This window comes from Mastacembelus armatus, chromosome 13, assembly GCF_900324485.2.
Source record: "Mastacembelus armatus chromosome 13, fMasArm1.2, whole genome shotgun sequence".
Classification (NCBI taxonomy): Eukaryota; Metazoa; Chordata; class Actinopteri; order Synbranchiformes; family Mastacembelidae; genus Mastacembelus; species Mastacembelus armatus.
Window position 1 is genome coordinate 9,486,324 of NC_046645.1, and position 22,048 is coordinate 9,508,371.

General features: G+C 39.8%; 1 protein-coding gene across 3 annotated transcripts in view; it reads right to left on the reverse strand.

Annotated features, from left to right (window-relative positions):
• The window catches only part of rsrc1 (arginine/serine-rich coiled-coil 1), a 102,963-nt gene that overhangs the window by 37,067 nt on the left and 43,848 nt on the right, over positions 1-22,048 (reverse strand). For all 3 annotated transcript variants that reach the window (XM_026329462.1, XM_026329452.1, XM_026329469.1), the window contains exon 6: positions 16,560-16,611. In XM_026329462.1, the coding sequence (XP_026185247.1) occupies positions 16,560-16,611 (52 nt within the window). The remainder of the gene's footprint in view (positions 1-16,559; positions 16,612-22,048) is intronic.

The following is a 22,048-nucleotide window of genomic DNA, read 5'->3' on the forward strand; positions in this document are numbered from 1 at the left end:
CTTATTTGATCATGCTTAACATTTACTCAGCACATTATACCACGAACCAACTTAAGCAAGAAACCTCATGCAAAGTCATTGTGCCTCTAGTTAAATGTCTTAATGTCATAAAGTAACTAACACCATCTGACCTGTGTGCACCTAAATACAGCAGCAGCTTTGAGAGCAGATCAACCCTGCCCAACAAATAACAGGTGTGAGGCTCTAGGTGTTGTTTCAAGTTGTAGACAGCTCTATAATTTACATGGGACAGGACTTTTAATAACATCAGCCTGATGGCTTTAAAGTGCACAATGAAACAGTACATGCATGCCTGACAGTGAACACGGCAAACATTCGATTCCATTTGCAGCACAAAGAAAACAGAGTAAATTGAATATGCTCCATGTAATCCTGAGGAAAAAAGACTTGTTCACACTCATGATCAGATATTTAATTCAAGTTTTCAAGTTTCAATGCAAGTTTTACTTATACAGTGATGAACTAATAACATTTGAATACCAGTGAGGACAGCAACAATGACGTATAAATCAACTGACCAATTACAACCAATTTTTTTTAAGATAACAGCAGATCTATACAAAATATTATGAACTACGCATGAGAGCTAGAGTTCATTTAGGGGTAAACATGAAATGATGTAGCTGTTAAATTTCATAATCATCCAAACAGCATCTTAGGTTTGGAAAAATCCAGAGTAAATATTTATGGATAAGATTTGTTATTATTTATAAATGATTTATTATAATACTGCACACCTACAACACACACACACACACTTGTCACCATTCGAGAGTTGATATCTTCCATTTTTGTGTTATATGTTTATGTGTGAGTTGATATTGATCTTTCTTTAAACCTTCCTCAATAATAAATAACTGGCCCCCCCTAAAACACCATCAGTCAGGAGCTCAAAACTGGTTTAAAACCACTAATTACAACGGCGCTGAAAGGAAATAATTGATCAACAGCATTATGGGAAATTAAACTGCCCCCCAAAACTGGATCAAAGTGAATAAAGTGGCTTAGTGGGATTTCACTAGGGTTCTGCGGACGGTAGACGGGATTATCACCCCTGTGCATGCACACACGCACACACACACACACGCGCTCACACATGCACGCACACGTCTCGTTAAGACAATATAGCCGTATGTTACAGGTCTTACACGATGAACACACCGATGAATCAAGGCTATGACTGTACACAGTTGCGATAAAAAAAAAAAAAAAAAATGTATTGGCCAAATTGAACCTCATCAGTCACTGCCAAATCAAACACTTTAATGCTTTGTGTGTTTCTCTTCTTCTATCACAGCACTTATTTAACAATTTGTTCTACAGAAAAATAACTGTTTATAATGCAGTCCTGGCCTAATGTGTGCAGGCCTCATGTTCTGGACCTGTGGAGGAGTCCACTGGGGGAATGAATAAAAGAAAGGGGCCCCTGCTGGTTCATCTGGCCATGTATTGGTGCCCCGAGACTGCCATAATCTGTTTACCCGATCCCACCAGCCCCAAAGTTGCCCCTTAGGGCTCCCGGCCTGCTGCTAAGGGGGCCCTTCATGTGTAATTAACAGTTCCCAAGCTGCAAGACACACACACAGACTCTCACACACACAAACACACACACACGCACAAAAGAAAAAATGTGGTGCTTTAAAGAGCACTCATTATGTTTACATGCTCTGCAATTTTTCCTAATACTAACACTATTAAGATAATTAAATAAATTTGCCATGTATCAAGTTCGTTCTGATCATTGCTACTGCACTAATTTCACGTATCAAACTGCTACACAGTCAGTCAATCAAACAACTACACAGCAACATGACTCTGAATACTGGTAGGAAAACTGTGATACTGCAACAGGAATCTTCAGTCATTAATAAGGCAACTTATTTTTGTACTTTTATTTACCAAGGTTTGATTCAGTGAGCTCTGACACCTGAGATAAACAAAGACTGGTCTAATCTGGTGCTGGTTATTCTGCAAAATAACCAATAACACTGCACAGATTAAAAGTAAAAAGTAAAAGAAAATTAAAATTCCTCCTCAGTGGACCCTAAATGGGAAAAGTCAAATTTGAGAGTGCTTTTACAAGTTTAAAGTCCACTGGCACTACCTTTTAGATACAGTGGCTTATATTAATTAATATTTTAATGACAATCACAGCAAAACTGTGTGTTTAGATTCATTTCAAGATGCATACCTGACAAAAAGATGACTGTTAGCTACTACCATAAAAACCTGTTGAATGGAGACAATCAATAGTAAAACAGCCCATTGGTTGAGTAATTCTTCATCTGAAAGCTCCAAAACTCAGTCCTGACAGAGATAGAGCAGCTTGCACTAAAACACAACAAGCTGCCACTTAGTACAAAGTTAGCTACATCAACTCCACTTGCACTTACATTGTGTCCCAATCTACTTAGACTGGCAAATCCAAGGCTTACATTACACTGAAATAAGCAGTGGATATTGGTGTAATGGGCTTACCCAGGCATTGTTTCGACCGAGCTTTTCTAGGTGAATTTTGTGGCCTACTATTTAAGAAAGAAAATATTGAGGACAAAAATAAAGTAGTTGTTGTTGGCCACTTCCTTCAGGAGGCGTTCAGGGGATTCAGGGGGGTGTTAAGATGATTTGTAGGCCTTTTCTACTATCAGATCATCTTAAACTCAAGTGATTACAACGGTAATCAGCTGCAAGCTGACACTGGCATAGTCTGTGTTTGAGAGATAAAGGCTGAGAGACAGAGTTAAGAAAGAGTGAGACAGAGAAAGAGAGAGAAGCAGAGAATTAAAGACCTGAGAGAGACACAAGGGAAAGGAAGAGAAGAAGAAGGTGGCAGATTATTTCTCAATATTATCACATGCCAGGATAGCCATTCTTACTCTCCTTCAGCTTTTCTTTCTCTCTCACTCTCTCTCTTTTACACTCTTTCTATTCAGAGATCCATTTGTTTTCGGCGAAACAAATAGCTGACACTGCTTCATCAAAGCTTTGGATTGGCAGCCTGGGCCAAGTGGGGCTGCTGACAAGCGAGGGCAGTGAAAGCAGAAGAGGAAAGAGCAAGACAGAAAGAGAGAGAACAGAAATCTCTACCATAATTCCCCAAGATGTAATCCATTGGATTTAATGGTGTGTGCGTGTGTGTGTGTGTGTGTGTGTGTGGGGATTATACATTTATCACCAATGCTCATCCCTGCTTTCATACTGCTCTGTGTGTGTGTGTGTGTGTGTGTGTGTGTGTGTGTGTGTGTGTGTGTGTGTGTGTGTAAAGCCAGCTTTTATAGGAGGCCCAACAATGCCTGCTAAACCCTCACTCTCTATCCTGTAACTACATATCTTGGCCAATTCAGAATAACTACTAGACTATTCACTGCAGAAAGATCCCTCTGATTAGCCCTGATCTAGAGACAGCCCCCAACACACACACACAAACACATACACACACTCACTCCCTGTCACCTCTCTTAGTTACAAGACCTGTGGAAATAAAATTGAGGATCCCCTTCTTATTGTGTTCTCGATGATCCCTGCAAGAAATCAAGTCCCCCATAAACGTATAAACTCTATCACACAGGGTCAAAGGTCACACCTGGTTTTGAAAAACCTTGACAGATTTTGGCACAGAATGGGGATTTAAAGGTTGGTCACTATTAGACATGAGATTACACATCTAATTCCCTACTGCAGCTCAACTAATCTTAGACAGCACATAGATCATGCATGGCCTTCCTCTGTGGCTCAAACACAGGTTCATGAAAGTGCAGAGCTGAGTTTTTTACATTAGTGTATATCCAAAGACAACGATGACAGGTGATGGCAGTCAGGTTGACCCACATCTGCCAGAAGACGCACCCTCTACCCCTGTGTATGTACTGTACAAAACAAAGTTTAATCAACTGTTTTGGCCTTTTGGGTATGTAATTGTCGCAAAAACCCCTACTTCTGTTCTGGAACTTGGACTTGTCTTAAATCAAGATAGGCTCATTTCTTTATTATAGCTGACTATGAACAATAACCTCAATCTCTGCACTGTTGTTCACAGCTCGGATTGGCTTTGGCTTTCTCCACTGGCTCTAAAAAGACATGAATCAAACTAAGAGAGACAGATTAGACTTTAGTAACAAGGGATAATGTTCAAGACATGACCAAAACATACTTTCACCATCAGCAGATATAAGTCTGTGCGTCTTTCTTTTAAGCTAACACACACTAATTCATGGTGTACAGAGAGATTTACAGAAATGCACATTTACTGAACATGTGTCCTGCAGATGTAGCAGTTATGAAAAAAGGCCCTGTTCTGTGTGTGTATATGAGTGAGAGAGAGAGCGAGAGAGAGGGAAACATGGGAAGACAAGAAATACCTGAAGAATGCAAATATATGAGCAGAAGAAAGATGGGAAATTAAATGAACATTAATTCCCTCTTCTCAGCAGAAGGAGATGAAAAGGCAGCAATGTACTTTCTGATATTTATTTCTCCTTAAGCACGCAGCTTGGAATTCTGGTCTGGAACACTGCAGCTCTGGCTGGGATGGGATGGGTACCCAGGGTCCTCTTAATGCCTGGTTTACTAATTAGACAGAAAAATGCAAAATTGAGCCAATGGAGGAATAATTAACTGTTGTTTATTTCTCTTCACTCTTCTATTGGAATCACTAGGTCTGGACTGAGGGATGCGGGGGGAGAGAGAAAGAGAGTGAACAGTGTGCAGTGCGGCATCTTAGAGAAAATGAACAATTTTGATGTGTCTAAATTCATGTGAGCATGTGTAGGAGTTGCCTCTTGTAAATAATGTAGAAGCACTGCCCTTTTGAATGAGTGCAGGTAAATGTCTGTCCTCAGTCCACTGGGACATTCAGAGGAGGGCTTCTTTAGTTGTTGTGTCTGGGTGTAGACAGCACATGTAATGCCCAGACTGAATCATCTCCTTTCTGTTTTTTTTTATATCAGCTTTTCTGTTTTAGACATGCTGCTCAGAACATAAAAGTGAGGCTTTAACAAGAATTAAACCGGAATATTTTTCCTGGCAACAGATTATGATTTTGCCTTTTGTCTTTTTCCAGGGTTTGAGTTTTTTTTATAGGAGCAGCATGGTAAATATCTGTCATTCATGTCACTGTAGAAAGGCATTTAAAAAGTCATCAAAACTAAAGAAATTTTCATTGACATTTTTAAGTTTTTTTGATAACTGATTTTTTGTTGTTTTTTTTTTTACATGTTTTTGATCATATAAAATGTTTATGTTGTGAGATACCACCATAGTAATAGACTTCAGCCTACAACCCAGATCCCTCCAAGCCTAAAGACTCTAAAAGTGGAGACAGAAGCATGTAACAGCAGAAAGGACTGTGAAATACTAAGCTGTGTGCGTGTGCGTGTGCGTGTGTGTGTGTGTGTGTGTGTGTGTGCGTGTGTGTATATGTATTAGACTGGACAGGGTAACAATCTGCAGAAAATCAGGTCTCCATTAGAAGCATGAAACAACTTATGACTCCCATCTGTTCCTGAGGCCTGGAATGTAAGATTGGAGACGACAGGTGTCTAAATGTTTATCAGCCATACTGCGTTTATTCCTGTGTCTCTGAATTAGGGAAAAAAATGACCCTCACTAATCTAATTCAAACTAACATTCACTTTGAAAGGTTTCTGGTGTGGCAGGAGTGAAACACGTGCTGTTTAAGGCCACTGAAGTCAGTACACTATGTGCATCGCTATGTAGAGTTTCATTCTTCAGCCTCATGAGAATAAACATAAATGCAAAGAGGGTGCATGCACACACGACAGCACATCCATCTTACTGAAGGAGGGTCATAACATGAAACTAACAAGTAATATGAGTGTCTGAAAAACTGTTGGAGCCTCAGAGTAAATTCTAGATTTGAAATCAATTTTGTGTTAATGTCATAAGCATAATAACTTAATCAAATCCAGACTCTTTGGCCTTTAATACCTTTGAAAAGTATTTCTACAGCAAGTGAGGACACAGAAAGCTAATCAGCCATTACTGCCACAAACTGTGCCATCACACTGACGAACACATAACACTAATCCATGTTGTCTGAAAACAGAACACTGTGAACAACCCAGAGTACAATAGCTGTCCAAGTGCAATTACTATTACTAAATATTAATATTACTAACATACGCCTGTATCTGTCAACCTTATTTCTCCTTATGCATGAAGTCAGTCTTTTCCATCCACATGTAACACACAGAGCCATACAGGCTGATCATTAACAGGGCACAGCCACTCCAGGTTTGGGCCAAAATGTTAGTGCAGACAGGGATCATGTAGTGCATGTTCCCAAAGGTTGGAGCTGTTAATGACTAATTATGAATAAGAAGAATTATGCAAAATGTCAGTATCTAAAATAAAACTAATATACAGTCATAGCTTTTGTTTACTGCATGAAATATCTACCTACCGTAAGTCATTTAGCTTTGTAATGAGTTCTCCTAAAATGAAAACAAAGTAGAAACATCTACTAATGATCTGAAATTATTTTACGTCTGCAGAAACCCTGGTAGAGTTATAAAACATCTAATGTTTGCATCTTATTTTTGTCCAGTTGGTAAGGAATTTTCAGAACTTAACCAGCAAATTAGCAGTTGCAACCAGATTTTGCCTTTGCATGCAACTGAAAATGCTACCGCCATTGGTGTCAGCAATGTATAGTCTGAATGAATAGAAATGAATAGCGGACAGTCAGGAAGTGAACGTAGTGAACAACAGGTAATGTTGCGGTGAAGCGTGGCATGATTAAACTGGTCTTGAATCAGGACTAAAACATTAATGCCCATAATAATCTTATTTTTAATGTTCATAAAATAAAAGTTATTTTATCATAATCTGCTATAACAAATCAGTCTGTGCCATAAAATCTACTGCCTACATATATCAGAATCTTCATCTGTGATGCCAACATTTTAGCTCCTACCTTTTCCTAATCTGTAAATCAGTCCCTTTCCCTGATCCACCGCATTTTCTTCTCCCTGGGTGAGGCAATCACTCACCGTTGAGGTATTTTACACAGATTTGTTGCCAATTTGTTGCTTTCCAATGGAAAAAGTAAATGTAATAATGAGGGGGGAGAAATTCATTAAACATGTGTATGAAATACTTTTCAAGTACGAGAGGAAGATTCATGGGGATGTTCATACGGTGCATAATCATGCCTCCGTCTGCTCAGCCTGCAACAGCATAAAACATTTAATCTGGGATGAACACTTTCTCTCTCTCTTTGGACCCTCTCCCTGTAAATGCCCCCACACCCCACCACACCCCACCCCTCCTTCCCTCCCACTACACTCATATTCCTCTCTCTCTTTCTCTCTCTCGATCTGTGACTGCCAGAAACCACAATCATAAAATTATTAAAATGCTGTTTGGCTGCCATTAATCAGTGGTGGTGATAAATCCTTGTGTGGGATGTGACAGAGCATTAGTCACATACCTCTTGGCCTCAAAAGACAGAGAGTAATGAGCCACGAGCCGGACCGGGTCAATCATAAACTCATCAAATGCGTCATTTAATTTCTTCATTTAGACAAACACAATTTGTTTATGGGAAAGATATCAGGTGTTGTGGAATGAGAAACGGCGCTGAAATGCTGGTACATTAATCAGAGCTTGATTACACGCGACTGTGCGGTTGTTTATCCTAATTTCATTCATTTCCATCAACAAAGCAAACACAGACGAACACAGCCATTAGTGATGGTTGGGGATGGCACAATTACAGCCTCGTATTAAATAAAGTGATGATGAATGGTCCAATACAAAGTAAAACAAAGAGGTTTTTATTACTTCAATTCCATCCCTGCCCTTGCCTTCCTGTGTATGTCTGTGGAGCCTCATTGGTGTGAAAGGAGAGAAGAAGCAGTTTCAACTTTGCTATAGGAAGGGCAGATAGATAAGCAAAAAAAAGAAAAAAATAGACAAGAAAGAAAAAAAAAAAAGAAGTATTGACTCCTTTGAAATGGTTGTATACTTGCATCCCCCACACATATCCCACTGAATCTGATAAAGATGAAAAAAGTAACAGCAAAGTTTCTTGATCATGTAAAGCTTCAAGAAGCTAACCAGTGTGTTTGCAGCTTGTTGATGCAACCCTGCAGGCAGCCTACAGGGTGTCGCCGTTTTTCTTCCACACCACTGACTGTTAGTCATAACATCTTACACTGCCTTACACACAGCTGTAAAATTAACCATATTTAAAATACTAGTTTGACATTTTAGGGAATTATTATTCCCTTATTCTCTTTCTTGCCTGCTCAAGCCCAAAAAATAGTGATCAATAAGTGAGAATCAATAAGGATTCGGAATCACTAAATTATCATTGACTCCGATCCCTCATGTCATTTTATGTTATGTTTATGACAGTGGCATTTTGGTATTATTGTAACAGTTAATTTACAATCTTATAACCTGTTAAATTTACTGCTGCATTTAAAACATGGTAAATGTTGTGCATCCACATAATGCATCTAACATAATAAGTATATCACTGAGCACCTTTATTCATCAGTGGCTGCAGAGTAACATGTTTTAAGGAGGAATTAAACCACTAAACTTGCAATTTCCCAAGTGTCATCCCATACCCATTACCACTGTACTGCCACCATTACCAATCCATGTTGGTATCAGGAGATACCAAATGTGCAAGTGTCTAATCGTTTTAGCTGCAGTCTAAGTGATAAACAATAACTGAAGCTGTTGTTGTTCTTTCAAGTTTTACAACCAATCCATTTAATAACCCCAAAAAGCCATGGGAAGGATCCAATGTGATGAGTGCAAGAAGCCCAAGGTTGCTACAGAAACTCATCCTTCTCTATCCATTACAGGAATGCTCAGCATCCATCCATCCATCCATTTTCAATATCAGCTCATTCTCATTCAGGGTCAGAGGAGCTTGTCCCACAATGCTTTGGTAAGAAAGCAGGGAAACATCCTGGACAAGCTCACAGAACACATGAGCTATGAGCCGCTTAGAATTTCAAATTACCTGCTTTTCTGCACTGAGTAAATTAAAGCACAAAAAACTGACTGATATAAAAATCACAAATATATGGAATGCAATTTCATCACATGTGATTTAACTAATTATATGACCTTTAAACACTGCTGGCTACACCGGTGTGTCCTATTAAAGAACACATCCTCTGCATGCCAACCATGTATTCACAGTTTTATATTTTTAATACATTGCAACAACAGATATACTTTATGTTTCCACTTCGACATTAAAGGATACTTCTCTCGTTGGTCAGTGTCAAAAAGCCACATTAAATCAGTTCTCATTCAACAAAAGCACAGGTCTGCTGTAATCCATTTAGGTCTACTTCAGGGCCAGTCAGACATTTAATACACAGCCATAAACCCCCTATAGCAGGGGTCTCCAACCCTGGTCCTCAAGCACTACAGTGCTGGTTGTTTTCCAGATATTCCTGCCCTACCCACTGCTGATTACCTGGATCAGGTGTGTTCAGCCAAAGGACAGTTTGCTGTAAGACTCTCTCTTTCCTGCCTTTCTCTTACAATGGCTCCAGGGCGATAAAATCTTTTCTAACAACCCATTCCAAATGGTGAAAATCCAATAATACTGTTGTTTGCAATATACATTGTCTTTACTCTTTCCTTCTCATGTCTCTCACACTGCATTCTTTGCATTCAGCCCCGCTCTCCGCACCCTCCCAAAAAGTCCTGAGTGCCTGCCAGTAATTAAATTACTGAGCAAAGTTTACTTAAGAGTAAATGGTTAGCAAAATTTAAGGTGATTGCAAATTTGCTTTCATTTCACTTCAATAACTGGTCTGTGTAAGGCACGTCTGCAAATAATTAGCACATACATTTGCATCAAAATCATTTATACCATATGTTGCAAAATTATGGAAAGCAGCAAATTAAAAATATTCTTTTTCTGTTATGGAAATGTCAACATGTTTAGAGGGGAGAGAGGAACAGAGAAGGATAGAGAGCGAGAGAGGGAGGGAGAGAGGAGGAAAAGATATCACCATGTGTCTCCAAACACTGACAACAAGGAGGAGTGAAAAAGGAGGAAGCCACAAAAATGATTCAGTTTGGATTTCCACATACTCATAACGGTCTTTTTCAAGAGCCCACCAGATGCTGTTTGAAATCTGCCCACAGACGAAAAACAAAGCCTTCTCAATCTCTCCCTCTCTGTCTCACACACATACACAGAATCAGAGAACGTTCCCTAAGTGGCTGACATCCTCTCTCTTGTACAGTATATACTGTTCCCTAAAGCAAGGCAAGAAAAGTTGTACATTAATTTGATGAGTACTTCCAGACTCAAGACTTTCAATCTCAGAAAAGTGACAACTATTACTGAAATAAGGATAACAAATATAAAAACAGAAAATATCTGCCCATTTTTGGAGTTTTACAGATTATTTTCTCATTTTACGGATTAACTGTATGGTCTAGGAAATGCCAGAAAATAGGAAAAATGCTGAAGCAGATGTCTTGTTTTGTCCAACCAACTGTGCAAAACAAAGATATTCAATCTGTAACGACATCAAAAACAGAGAAATTCAAAACCCAAATGTAGTTTATTTAGTATCAGCAGCTAAAGCATTGAAGGGTGGGAGAATGAGAGGGGTTGGAGGAAGTCACAAGCTTACAGCAGCAAAGGAAAAAAAAACAGGGCGCAGCAGGACCTGTGTTTATTATACCCATAAAACAAACCAAAAAAATCAATTGCACATAAACCTCTGATCCATGCAATTCTGAGGTCACTCGGCCCGCCCTGCCAGTGACAGACACCTCTGAACTCAAAGGCTCACTTCTTATTGAAATAAATAAAATCTACTTGTTTTTACAGAGGGCTGCAGAGATCCATTTCAAACACATTTTCTTTAGAATCACATGCACCTTTAGAAGCACAAACAGGCTTCCTTTGAGATGGTCGGAGCAATAGCTTGAGGCTAAGCGCTCTTACCATGAGGTATGGCTCTCTAACTGACGACAAACTCTTACATCCATCCATCCACCCCTCTCATCTGGAGGTCAGTCAGTCTGCCACCAGTGTCAATCTGCTACTAAGTGAGCAGCAGGGGCTGTCTGATAAAAGCTTATTCAGGTATTTGGATCCTGTCTAAGTGGAGGCCCCACGCTCGCTCTCTCTCTCTTAGACATAATTACGACTGTTGACTGGAACAGTGAGGTAATGGCACATAAATCCAGCTGATCAATGGTTACAGAGACAAAATTACAGGACACCCCTGCGTCATTATTCTCCCAAAGGACAACAGGAGAGACATTCCTGCAGATGCAAAGGGGATTTCTGTTGCAGTTGTATAAGTATTTTAACAAGGTAAAATGTATGTTGCTACAATTTCAGCTTTACAGTTGAATATTTCACACATGAAAACAGAAAACCAAAATTGGTATCAAACTAAATCCCCACAATGGAACTAACAAAGAAACATCTCCACTGATTTGTTAGGTTGAGGCTTTAAAATTGGTGTTTAAAAATTGCTGCTGGGCAAATATTAGCAAATCTTCTCTAAGGACAAGGCTGTATTATTTACTAAAATATCTGAGCCATGATTCACTGTTTTTATCTTGTGCAATCTGAACTTTGACAAATGCTTTACTGTTAAATCAGATAATCCAAATTCAACAGCAGTAATACTGCAAGTCAAAAAAAAAAACATTTAAGTCATTTAGCATGTCATTCAGCAAAAACCCGTCATCTCAGTTCAAACTTCTCACAGTAAAGTCATGTACCGCTGTTGTTGGTACAGTAACACATTCAGCAAAGAGAATAGACAGTTAGCAGTTAATGGGCAATTCCTTTGTGTTTTACAAAGGAAATTCCCTTTGAGAATAGGGCCACCACTGAATGGTGTTTGTGACAATCACCTTAGTACCAAAAATTGGCACAATAACTGTAATGATTGTCATATAAGAGAAGTGATAAAAAAAAAAAATGTAGGGAAAATCATAAGACGGAGAAAGGAAGAAAACAAGTTTACAGTACATAAAAAAAATATCCCAGGAAATGTCAGGGAAATCAAGGAGGAGACTTGGGGTCATGTAAAAATTTAGGTATTGTCTCAATCTCCTGTCCCCATTACCTCTTATCACGGCAGCACAAAGGGCGGCTGCCTCCTAAATGTGGCGCATTAGCCCTTTAGTTCCAGAGGGGGTAAGGTGACACCCTCCATGTATGTGGTCTGTTCAGCACACATCTGTCAAGGCCTAAGGGGGTGGGCTGGGGTGGCGGGAGGGAAAGTAGGAACTGGAAGCACAAGGAAGGGAAAGCTAGAGGAGAGCTTGAGAGAAAGGGTGTATGTGTGTGTGTGTGTGTCTTCAGGACCCCTGCTGCAACAGCGAAGCCTAATACCTGGTATGTATTGTGAAAGAATTAGTCCTGTTGCGTGATGCCGTCAAGCTTGGCTGGTATATAAGGAGAAAATATATAACCAAAAACCACCTAGACACAAGCAGGAGACACACACTCCTACAGACATGCCCGTAATATCAAATGCACCATCAAAACATGCTAAAAATCATGTAGCTGTACCCTGTGTGGTTTGATTCTTATCTTTTGTTACCTTTTTTGAAAAAAAAAAAAAAAAGTCAGCAAATCAGATTCAAATAAATAAATCAAAATATTTGTTTATTTTCTTAACTATAAGATTGGCTTTATTGCCGATTTTAGATGAATGCCGATGGATTTTTAAAACTGTATTTCTGGATGTAGCAGCACTTGCTATTACAGATATTGAGCACACAAACACTGCTATATTTGATTATGTATCTGACATAAATAAACAGCCATTTCAATTATCCTACAATTTGCATCTCTTAACACAAAAATGATCAAAATTAAATCATTTTGCAAATTTAAATTTGTTTTGCTGAATATTTCTTTTGCATTGTTCATATCTATTAATCTGGATTATCATTTTAAGTTTAACAGAGATGAATTTACATTTATGTCACACTGACATCTTTGGAGAGCACTCAAACTAATATAGTATATAGCTGCAAATATGGTGTAGTTTTAGTCAAAGCAAATACTGAGGTTTTCAATAATTTTACAATCATCGCAAATGAGAAACTTTCTTCCTACCAACTCCAGGCAGGTGTCTAAGACAAACCAACAGAGGAAGTTAGTTCATACCAGTGAACCCCTGCCAAGTTCAAGCCTGTGATAAAATCTTAAGGATTGTTTGTTTTGCTGCTGTCAAAGGTTCAAATACAGAAAAGAAGGAGGTTTTGATGACCCTTGGCCCTCAGGTCCTTAGTGGGTGTTCTGCAAACACTCTCTATTGACGTGTGGATAAGGAGAGGCCCACTGCTGTGCACAGTGCTTATGCTCATTTGAGTGGAAACGGACACAGCTATGAAAAGAGCCGGGAACAGAGCAAATGACTGAAAAGAAAATAGTATAATACATATGTAAAGGTATCATGGTTCCTGTGTGTGTGTGTGTGTGTGTGTGTGTGTGTGTGTGTGTGTGTCAGTGTGTGCATGCATGAAAATATGTCCAAATGAATGAAAATATCTTCCTTTGTGTGCGATTTAGTTGAAAAAGTAGGAAGACCACTACAGTTCATGTATATTTGTGATCTGTGGTGTGAGAGTCCAGTGTTTGTGTCAAGATATCTGCCACTGAATCCAGGCATCAGAAAGGATAATAAAAGCAGAAAGGATAACAAGAAACATGCACACATAGTGGAAGTTACAAATGAATCACATACACTGAGAGTGTCATGTAGCAGAAACAACACTGCTGTTTTTGTTCACAAAATAAAACTACATTCAGATGAACCTATGTTTTCACAACAACCTGCACAGAGATTCTCCCTGGGAAAATGCATGCTGGGAAAAGGCAGCCTGAGTAGAGATAAGTAGCAAAACAAAATAAAATAATCAAAGAAATGAAAGAATGCGTTAAGAAATATATGTAATACTACAGGCTGTACACGAGATGTAGAAAATTAGCTGTTCTTCAAACTGCTCTTTTAACTTCGATTTTCTTATAATAATGACTTTTAACGTCAAGTATGAAATAAAGATAAATATCTTGATTTGTTTAAAATACACATACCTTATGTGGATACTTTAAGGATACTATGGCAATAATAAGGCCCATTTATTAACAGAAAGTCATGTTCATTCAAGAATTATTAAAGGTACAAATATTAAAAGAGTGAAAATGATCTTATTATTGATAAAATTAAGATTGGAAATATGGTGTGTGTGTGTGTGTGTATGTGTGTGCGTTTGATATGTAGGCCAAGCAGGAAGTGACCCATAAACATATCTATCCAGCTCTTTCATTGGGGGCCAATGTCACCCTCCTTTTCCTACTCCACATACACACGCACACACACAGACAGACAGACACACACACACCCTCAAAGCCCCCAGTGAGCACTAAGCAGGCCAGCGGGCCAGCTGAGGGGGCTCATTACAGGTCCACAGAGCCCCCCAACACAAAGGCCTGAGCCGCTTTAGCCATGGGATGATCTGCTCTCTACTGACTAGGGAGAGTCCATAGACTGACAAAAGGAAGGAGAGAGGGAGGGGACGGGAGAGAAAGAGGTGGAAGAGAGCAGAGAAGAGGAGAGGACAGGGGAGCCGCAGGCTTTAAGGATGTCAGGAGACCCCGAGAGAGAAAGCCTGGCGGGTGCTCAGAGAGGAACGGAGAGGAGGAGGAGGAGGCTTAAGCTCCTCGGCTACGTCAGGACATTAACATTCACACAACCTCCCAACATCTGCTGCTTCCTTCTCGCCCTCCCTCTTTCTATCCCTATCTCCCTCTGTCCGGTAACAACACTGGAACAAAGACAGTAAGAGGGACAGTGAGAGAACAGATAGATGAAGAGGAAAGAAAAAAGACAAATGAGAAAATAAGAAGAGATGTGAGACGGATGAGTCAAAACTCAGCTAATGCAGTGTCAGAGGACTTGAGAAAAAAATGCTTTGTAATTACAAAACCTAATTTTGATTACTGAGGGTAGTGGTTACTTATAAAAGAGAAGAAAGGTAGAAATAAACAAGTAAAATTAAATAACCAATCAGCCCCATTAACAAAGATGAACTGGTTATCAAAGGGGATTTCTGGTGAAGAAAATCTTTGACTGAGCCATAAACCTGTTCTTTGGAAGCGTCCAGGAAAGAGAGGAAAAGCAGACACATGTCCAGTGCATTAAACCCCCTCTAGTCCTGTGTCTGGCCCCGGGCCTGCACCAGCCTGGCCCAATGCACTCAAAGCCACATGCTCAGTTTTATGATGCTTCACCACCATTAGTACAACATTAGCCCTGAGGTGGCATGGTAGGTAGTGCAGGGTGTCTGACATAAATTAAAAAACGTGCTTAAGCAAAGCAGAACTTTCATTTGTCTGAACTAAAAACAGAAGTCAAATTGTCCCTACTCCAAATTCCCATGTGTAAACTGTGGAGTCATTTCACAGTATGATGAATTAGGTAAAACATGCTTCACAAAGTTTAAATTAGTGAAACTACAGCAGAGGGTTGTAGCATTGTTCTGTGGTCTAGAGTAAGGCTGAACAAGTCTTTAGTGAGGTAAGTGTGTGGCTGCTGGGTGCTTTATAGATGATGTATAGATGCCTGGTTCTTTCATATATTTCCTGTGGTGAAATTAGAGCCCTGTTCTGAGGTGCTGGGCCGTGTGTGTGTGTGTATGCGTGTGTGTATGTGTGTGTGTGTGTGTGCATGACTGTAAACATGAAGACATCTTTCTCCACAGTCAATCTCTGCCTGTCACATCTGGCTTGCAACTCTACCCCTCGAATACACACTGGAATATATACACTGTGTGCATGGTGACATCTATGACTTATGTACTGGGAGGAGTGTTTGAAATTAAGCTGCAGTGAATATAGGCCCAGAAGCCCTGATTGTGGTGGGGTGAGCAGAGAGGAGTGCTGTGACTCTGTGTGTGGGAAAAACAACCTGCCCACAGTGAAGTGTACATATATGTGATTGTGGCTCATTCGCAAAATTTCTGGGGCATGACTGCAAATACAGAAAAGAGAGATTATTTCCCAATATACAGTATGAATATTTTGTTGGTTACATAATTTCTGCAGTTTCCAATCAAAACAGAATTACATTTAAATAGCTTTGTGCAAAACTTAACACTGAAACATTGCGTATATTATGTAGTTCACAGCTGCTGGGCTGGGCTGTGTCATAGTGACAGTGGTGACCTCAGGCCAGGGATGTAAGTCAACACCTCTGATGATGCCACTCTTACTCGTACTAAATGTCTAATGGACACAATACCTGTCATTAACAAATATTCAGCAAACGTGTCAAATTCCTAACTTGCTGTATTTCCAAACACGTTTACTCTGTTAATATTTGCATAACCCTATACGGCAGACTGAGGCCGCTCAATGAATTGTTCTCACACACTGCCTTCTAGTTAACATCCTTGAATGATGAGGGATTACAGCTGGAAAGTGTCAGACCATGGAACTTATTCTGAATCACACTGTGACAAGAAGAGAAACTGCTGTATCATCCACTTACCTGCAGCCTGCAAGACCATGTGCATTCGAACTTTAGCCTGCTCTGCTGGAGTCTGAGTGAAGAGAGAAAGAAAAAATAAAACAACTAGTCAACAGTAGTAATGTGGTATTATAATTGGATCCTACAACAGTTTCTTATTTTTCTGGGTCAGAGGTCAGGGTTGGCAGGGCCTAGTGTGCGGCACAATTCGGCAGGACAGAAACTATGTTTATTTTGTCGGCCTGCTACTGTAGCTATCACATTGTTCACAATGGAAGACAGCTTCCACACTGACACAACTTAATCTATGTAACGTAGCTTTATTGTCCCTGAGGCTGAAATATATTTTACCCATGATAATCTCACTGCAACCATAAGAGTGAATGCTCCCTTAAACTGTCCTCATGGAGCACCAAGGGACAACTTTGTCGAGCTACTAGTCTAGTCGTCTGTAAAAGCCCTGCTAGTGAAAAACAGAAAGCAACAACATCTCTGACACACCAGGGAGAATCAATGAGGAAGAGATGAAGAGAAATTTAGAGACAAAGAGAGCGAGAGAGAGAGAAGTGAGAGGAGAAGAGAGAAAACAAAAGCTGCTGTAACAAGTCTTTGGAGAGTTGGATAAGAGGGCACAGAGAGCACATTTTACAAAGATCACAGCCAAAGACTCATCATATTCCCCTTCCCGTCATGTGTGCGTGTGTGCATGTGTGTATGCATCAAAAATGCTTAGCGGGCATAAATGGGGGGAGGGCCTTGTGTTCTGACAGCTGTATTGGGAGGTGCAGCCCTTTTTCCTGACATGCCCCTCAAAAGGGTCTTGCTGTAATTCCAATATCACTGCTATTAGATTTGAGGATCTTAATTGTCAAGGAAGAATGATGGCTACAACACTGCATAGAGCTATAAAAGGCGAGCACAGTGCAGATTGCTCTCGGAGGTTTTTCAGCGCTGCCATGGCACAGCGGCCCTCGTTACCATGCAGCAGCGGAGACCGTGTGTAGGATTAGAAAGAAATTAAATGCTAATGGGGATGGGATCTGAATCCGCTGCCTGGGAGCATCATTTAGACGACAGGGCCGGGGCGTCGCTGACAGGCAGCACTTCCTCCCTCCTCCTCTTCCACAGACAACCTGGCTCTTCCTCCCACAGTTCCTTTTCCCTGCTCTCCACCCCACCCCTCCCCACCCACAGCAAAAAATCTGATTTATCAAACTGTAAACTTGTCACTTTGTAAAAACGTCACATTTCGGTGGCAGTCAGGGAAATATAATGACCCCCTTTAATGTTGTGATGTCAGGGTGCTGTATCCTAGATGGAACGCACATCAAGGCACTGCACAGACACAGACTGACACACACTTAATGCAACATAGATGTGTGTGTGTATGGATCCCCTGTAGCAGGTGACATAGTGGATCATGCTCATACTCACTGGCACTGCTAGACAGCTAAAATTACCAATCACTACTATGCCAGAGAAAAGGTAGAGCACTTGAGGCCTTCACCCACACACAGGCACACACACACACTTTAAATTTCCCTTCACAAAGAACTAATTTGGGCACATTTTTTATTTTTTTTTCTCACTCTTTGGCATTGGTGCCTTTGCAGAAACAGTTTTACAGCAAAAAGGCAGATTACAAGCCACAAAATAGAAGTCCCAGGCAAGATTCAAACCAACTCAAATGGTTCAGGGATTAACTAGCTGAACAATTACAACGAAACAGACATCCTTGGTAAATCATTCATTTAAAGCAGTAACACATCACAGCTTAAGTAACCTGATCATTGTGTACTGTGCAATCATCTTAGTTACAGTTTATTACGACACCCCCTCAGTAATTACATTAGCATTTGTTTACATTGGCCTTGAGGCACATGTAAGTCTACGCATCCTTAGTGCACGCACACAATCCTGCCAGCTCTTGTTCACTTCAGTGGCCGTGATGTGGCCAGTGGCGTGCAACATGCCTAAAAAGATCTAGTATCACAGCAGTTTTATGCAATGAGTGACTGTGAATTGAACTTCCCTTTTGGGGCTGCAAGGGTAATGATTATTTTCATTCTGAGTTGATGGCCAGAAGTGTTTTTTTTTTTTTTTTTTTTTTTTTTTGCTTTTGCTAATTGATTAACCATTTTGTTGGTCGTAAAATGTCAGAAATCCTGTTCTAATTTCCCATGTGCCATGACGTCTTTACAAATCATCTAACAGACCAACAGTCCAAAACCCAAAGATATTCAATTTACTGTCATGCATGACAAGGAATGCATAAAATCCTTCTCTTTAGAGAAACTTGAACCAAAGTCTTTTGCTTTTTGCTTAATAAGAATTATTAAATTCTCAAAAATAATTATTTACTGCCAATCAATTAATGTTTGCAGCTCTGTACCCGTTAAATTAATGCAGCAAAAACAGAAATTTCAGCGCAAGTGTGCACTTCTTGTCAGAAGAACTAAATGGATGCTAAAACAGGCTTATTAATATAAAATTATCAACACAAGTGTAATGCAAAACGTTCTCAAAAGTCAGCTCACTACTAAGCAAACATGATACAGTCCATATATGAGTATACACACACACACACACACACTACTACTACTACTACTACTTTCTCTGTGTAATTCATTAGTAAACAACAACAAAAAAAAAATAAAGAAGGTACAACTGTGCCCCCCAGGAGACAGATCTGCCCCCCCCTCCCACTGATCTGACGTGGCTTCACCCCTCAATTAGAACTGTACCTTTCCAACACACACAAACAAACGTGAGACACAAGCTGATGGACACTTTGAGTTTAAAGGGAGTAAGTTGAGGATGTGTACTGGGGCTTTAAATAATCACACTGCAAAGAAAGAGAAATCGGTATAGGGGAACAAAAGACACGGCACAGTAAGTTGCTTTTGTTTTCTTTAGAGCTCTGGAAATATAGCACAAACAGGGAGGGTGTGAAGAAGAGGGAGGGTGAGGAAGAAACTAAAAGATGATGAAGAAGAATGCAGACAGAAGGGACCAAAGACAGACAGGATCAGACACAAAGAGGTTTTAGAAAGTAATAATGAGACTTTTGGTTTTGTTTTGTAAATGGTGGTTTGTTTCAGAGCCACTCATATGGTAAATGGACTACTTACACAGTATACTGTTGCTGTACAGAACCAAGTGCTTTATAATGCCTCTTACTCAGCCATGCATACAAGGAATCTGTATAGAGAGAGGCTGAGCTGCCGTACAAGGAGCTCACCTGCTCAGTGGAAACAGTTTAATTCAGTGCTTTCCAACACGCAGACAAGAAGAGACACCACACAGCCCTACTGGACCACCTAATTGAAACACAGCTGTCATGTTGGCTACGAAAGTGTTTATAGCAGCTCTGTTTGTCCACATTCAAAAATCTCTATCACAATCAGTTATACACATAAAAAAGTAGAGCAGTAATTGTGTGAAATCCATACATGCATGCATGCATGGCGTAGGTGTTATCAAGAACACAGGTAACATATTTTTCCTGTGTCTTTGAGAGGTGTGCAGATACACCCATAAAGATTCTCTTTTTCAAGTACAGTAACTGTCAGAGAAAAATCTCTCTATTATTGGGTTATTACTACCAGCACCGACACACATACCCCTGACTGAGGCTAATTCTTGCCCCAAATGTGACAGGAAGTATGGCAGGCTCACAGTAGGCCTGTAGTTCGGTTACTTACTTCATCACAGCTACAAGTCAAAAATGAACATGTCCCATTAGAAAAATAAACAACCCTCACGCCGCTTGCTAAAAACAATTCTACACTGCATTTAATGAGGTACCGCATACAGGAAATTGCGTCTATTTGTAGTCATGCTCTGTTATTAATATCGCACCCACAGCCGACCAAACGAAACAAAGTATGGTGGGTCAGCGGATGAATAAATGCCTGTTAAAGCAGATCTGGAGAGGCCAAACAGGCCATCTCTGGAGATTCTGGTCCAGTGGTTGGACAGCCGTCTCACTGATTCACACCCTTTATCAGGAGAAAAACTGGAAAAACTGATGAAAATACTTCTGCTTTAACTCACTGTTACTCTGAGTCACAAAATCTTCCATACATTCACTTTATATAATTATTCTTTCAATGTATAATAACCATATAACTAATCACCAAATATTGACTGAGTCATTTTAAACATTCAACTTTATAACTTTGACGTTTGGCCACATATCACAGAAGATTATTTGTTTTAAATATAATAAATATGAAACACAATATTTTAAAATGAGCAAAAAAAAAAAACAAAAACAAAACCAAAAAAAAAACAAAAACAAATCCTCTTAGTCTTTGGAAACGGCTCCTAGAGTAAATGCTCTCTCTTTTATAAAACAAGAGTTTTAATATCAAAAGTAGAAAAAGAAATGACAACAAACCAGCAACATCCTGCTTTTTCACATCATCCCTGCTTTAATGGTATATCTTACCAAAAAAAAGGAAAGAAACTCAATGAACAAAGAATGAATAAACCAGTGAAATGTGGGTTTGAAATAACTCACCTGACAGTTACAAATGTACTGAAAAAAACCATAGAGAAAAAAAAATGACAGTGACATCATCAGCCAATCAACTGTAACATAAATCTTAATTGCGCCACTGTAACCATTATTACCTGTCAATAAACAGTTTCAATATATGCACGCATGCGCACACACACACAGATACACACCACCTACCTCAACTAACTCTGCAGTTGATGTGCTCAATATTCATCTCATTATATTTTTAAAGTCTTCATCTGTTTCCATTTTCTTTCATTTGTTGCATTTCGCTCAGGCTTCCTCTGCATCTACTCCTCTTCCTCTCCCCCGCCCCAAACAAACACAGAGATATATCCCATACCCAAAAGAGGACAGGGGAAAACAGAGCCCCTCGAAAATGCAATATTTCTGTTTTTAATATCGAGGTCTATAAGATCAGGGCAGAGATGGGTTCCATGGCAATATGTTTATTTATATTTTTTTATAAGGAGGGTAAAAAAAAATCTGCCTATCAGTGTATGTATTTGGAGGGCCAGGGCCACTGTATCAGAGCTCATCTTATATGAAAAATAATGTTGTGTATGGCTATACTTTTATATATAATGGCAATATGGGATCAGGGCTCTTTTACAATGTGCCATACTTCAGGCTAGGGCTAACAGCATTTTATGGCCCGCCAGCAGTTCATCTTCATGTCTCAGGCAGGCAGGAGCACTGCATAATAATGTCGTTTCCTGCCCCCAAATGCTATTTCACAGGCCGGGGCTCATTTCTCAAACTTCACCACTTTTACAATTTCCCAAACTTTTATTCCCGTCATTATTACCAACAAGATTTCATTACGTATTTAGAATGTAAACAAGTCTGAGTAATGACACTGCCCCCTCTCTCTGGAATCATTCCCTCTGATGGCTTTGCTGCAGTCTCGGGTGCGTGTAGTCCTACAGACACACAAGTACAAATACACACACACAGTAAAGCATGCACGTGCAAAACCCCATGC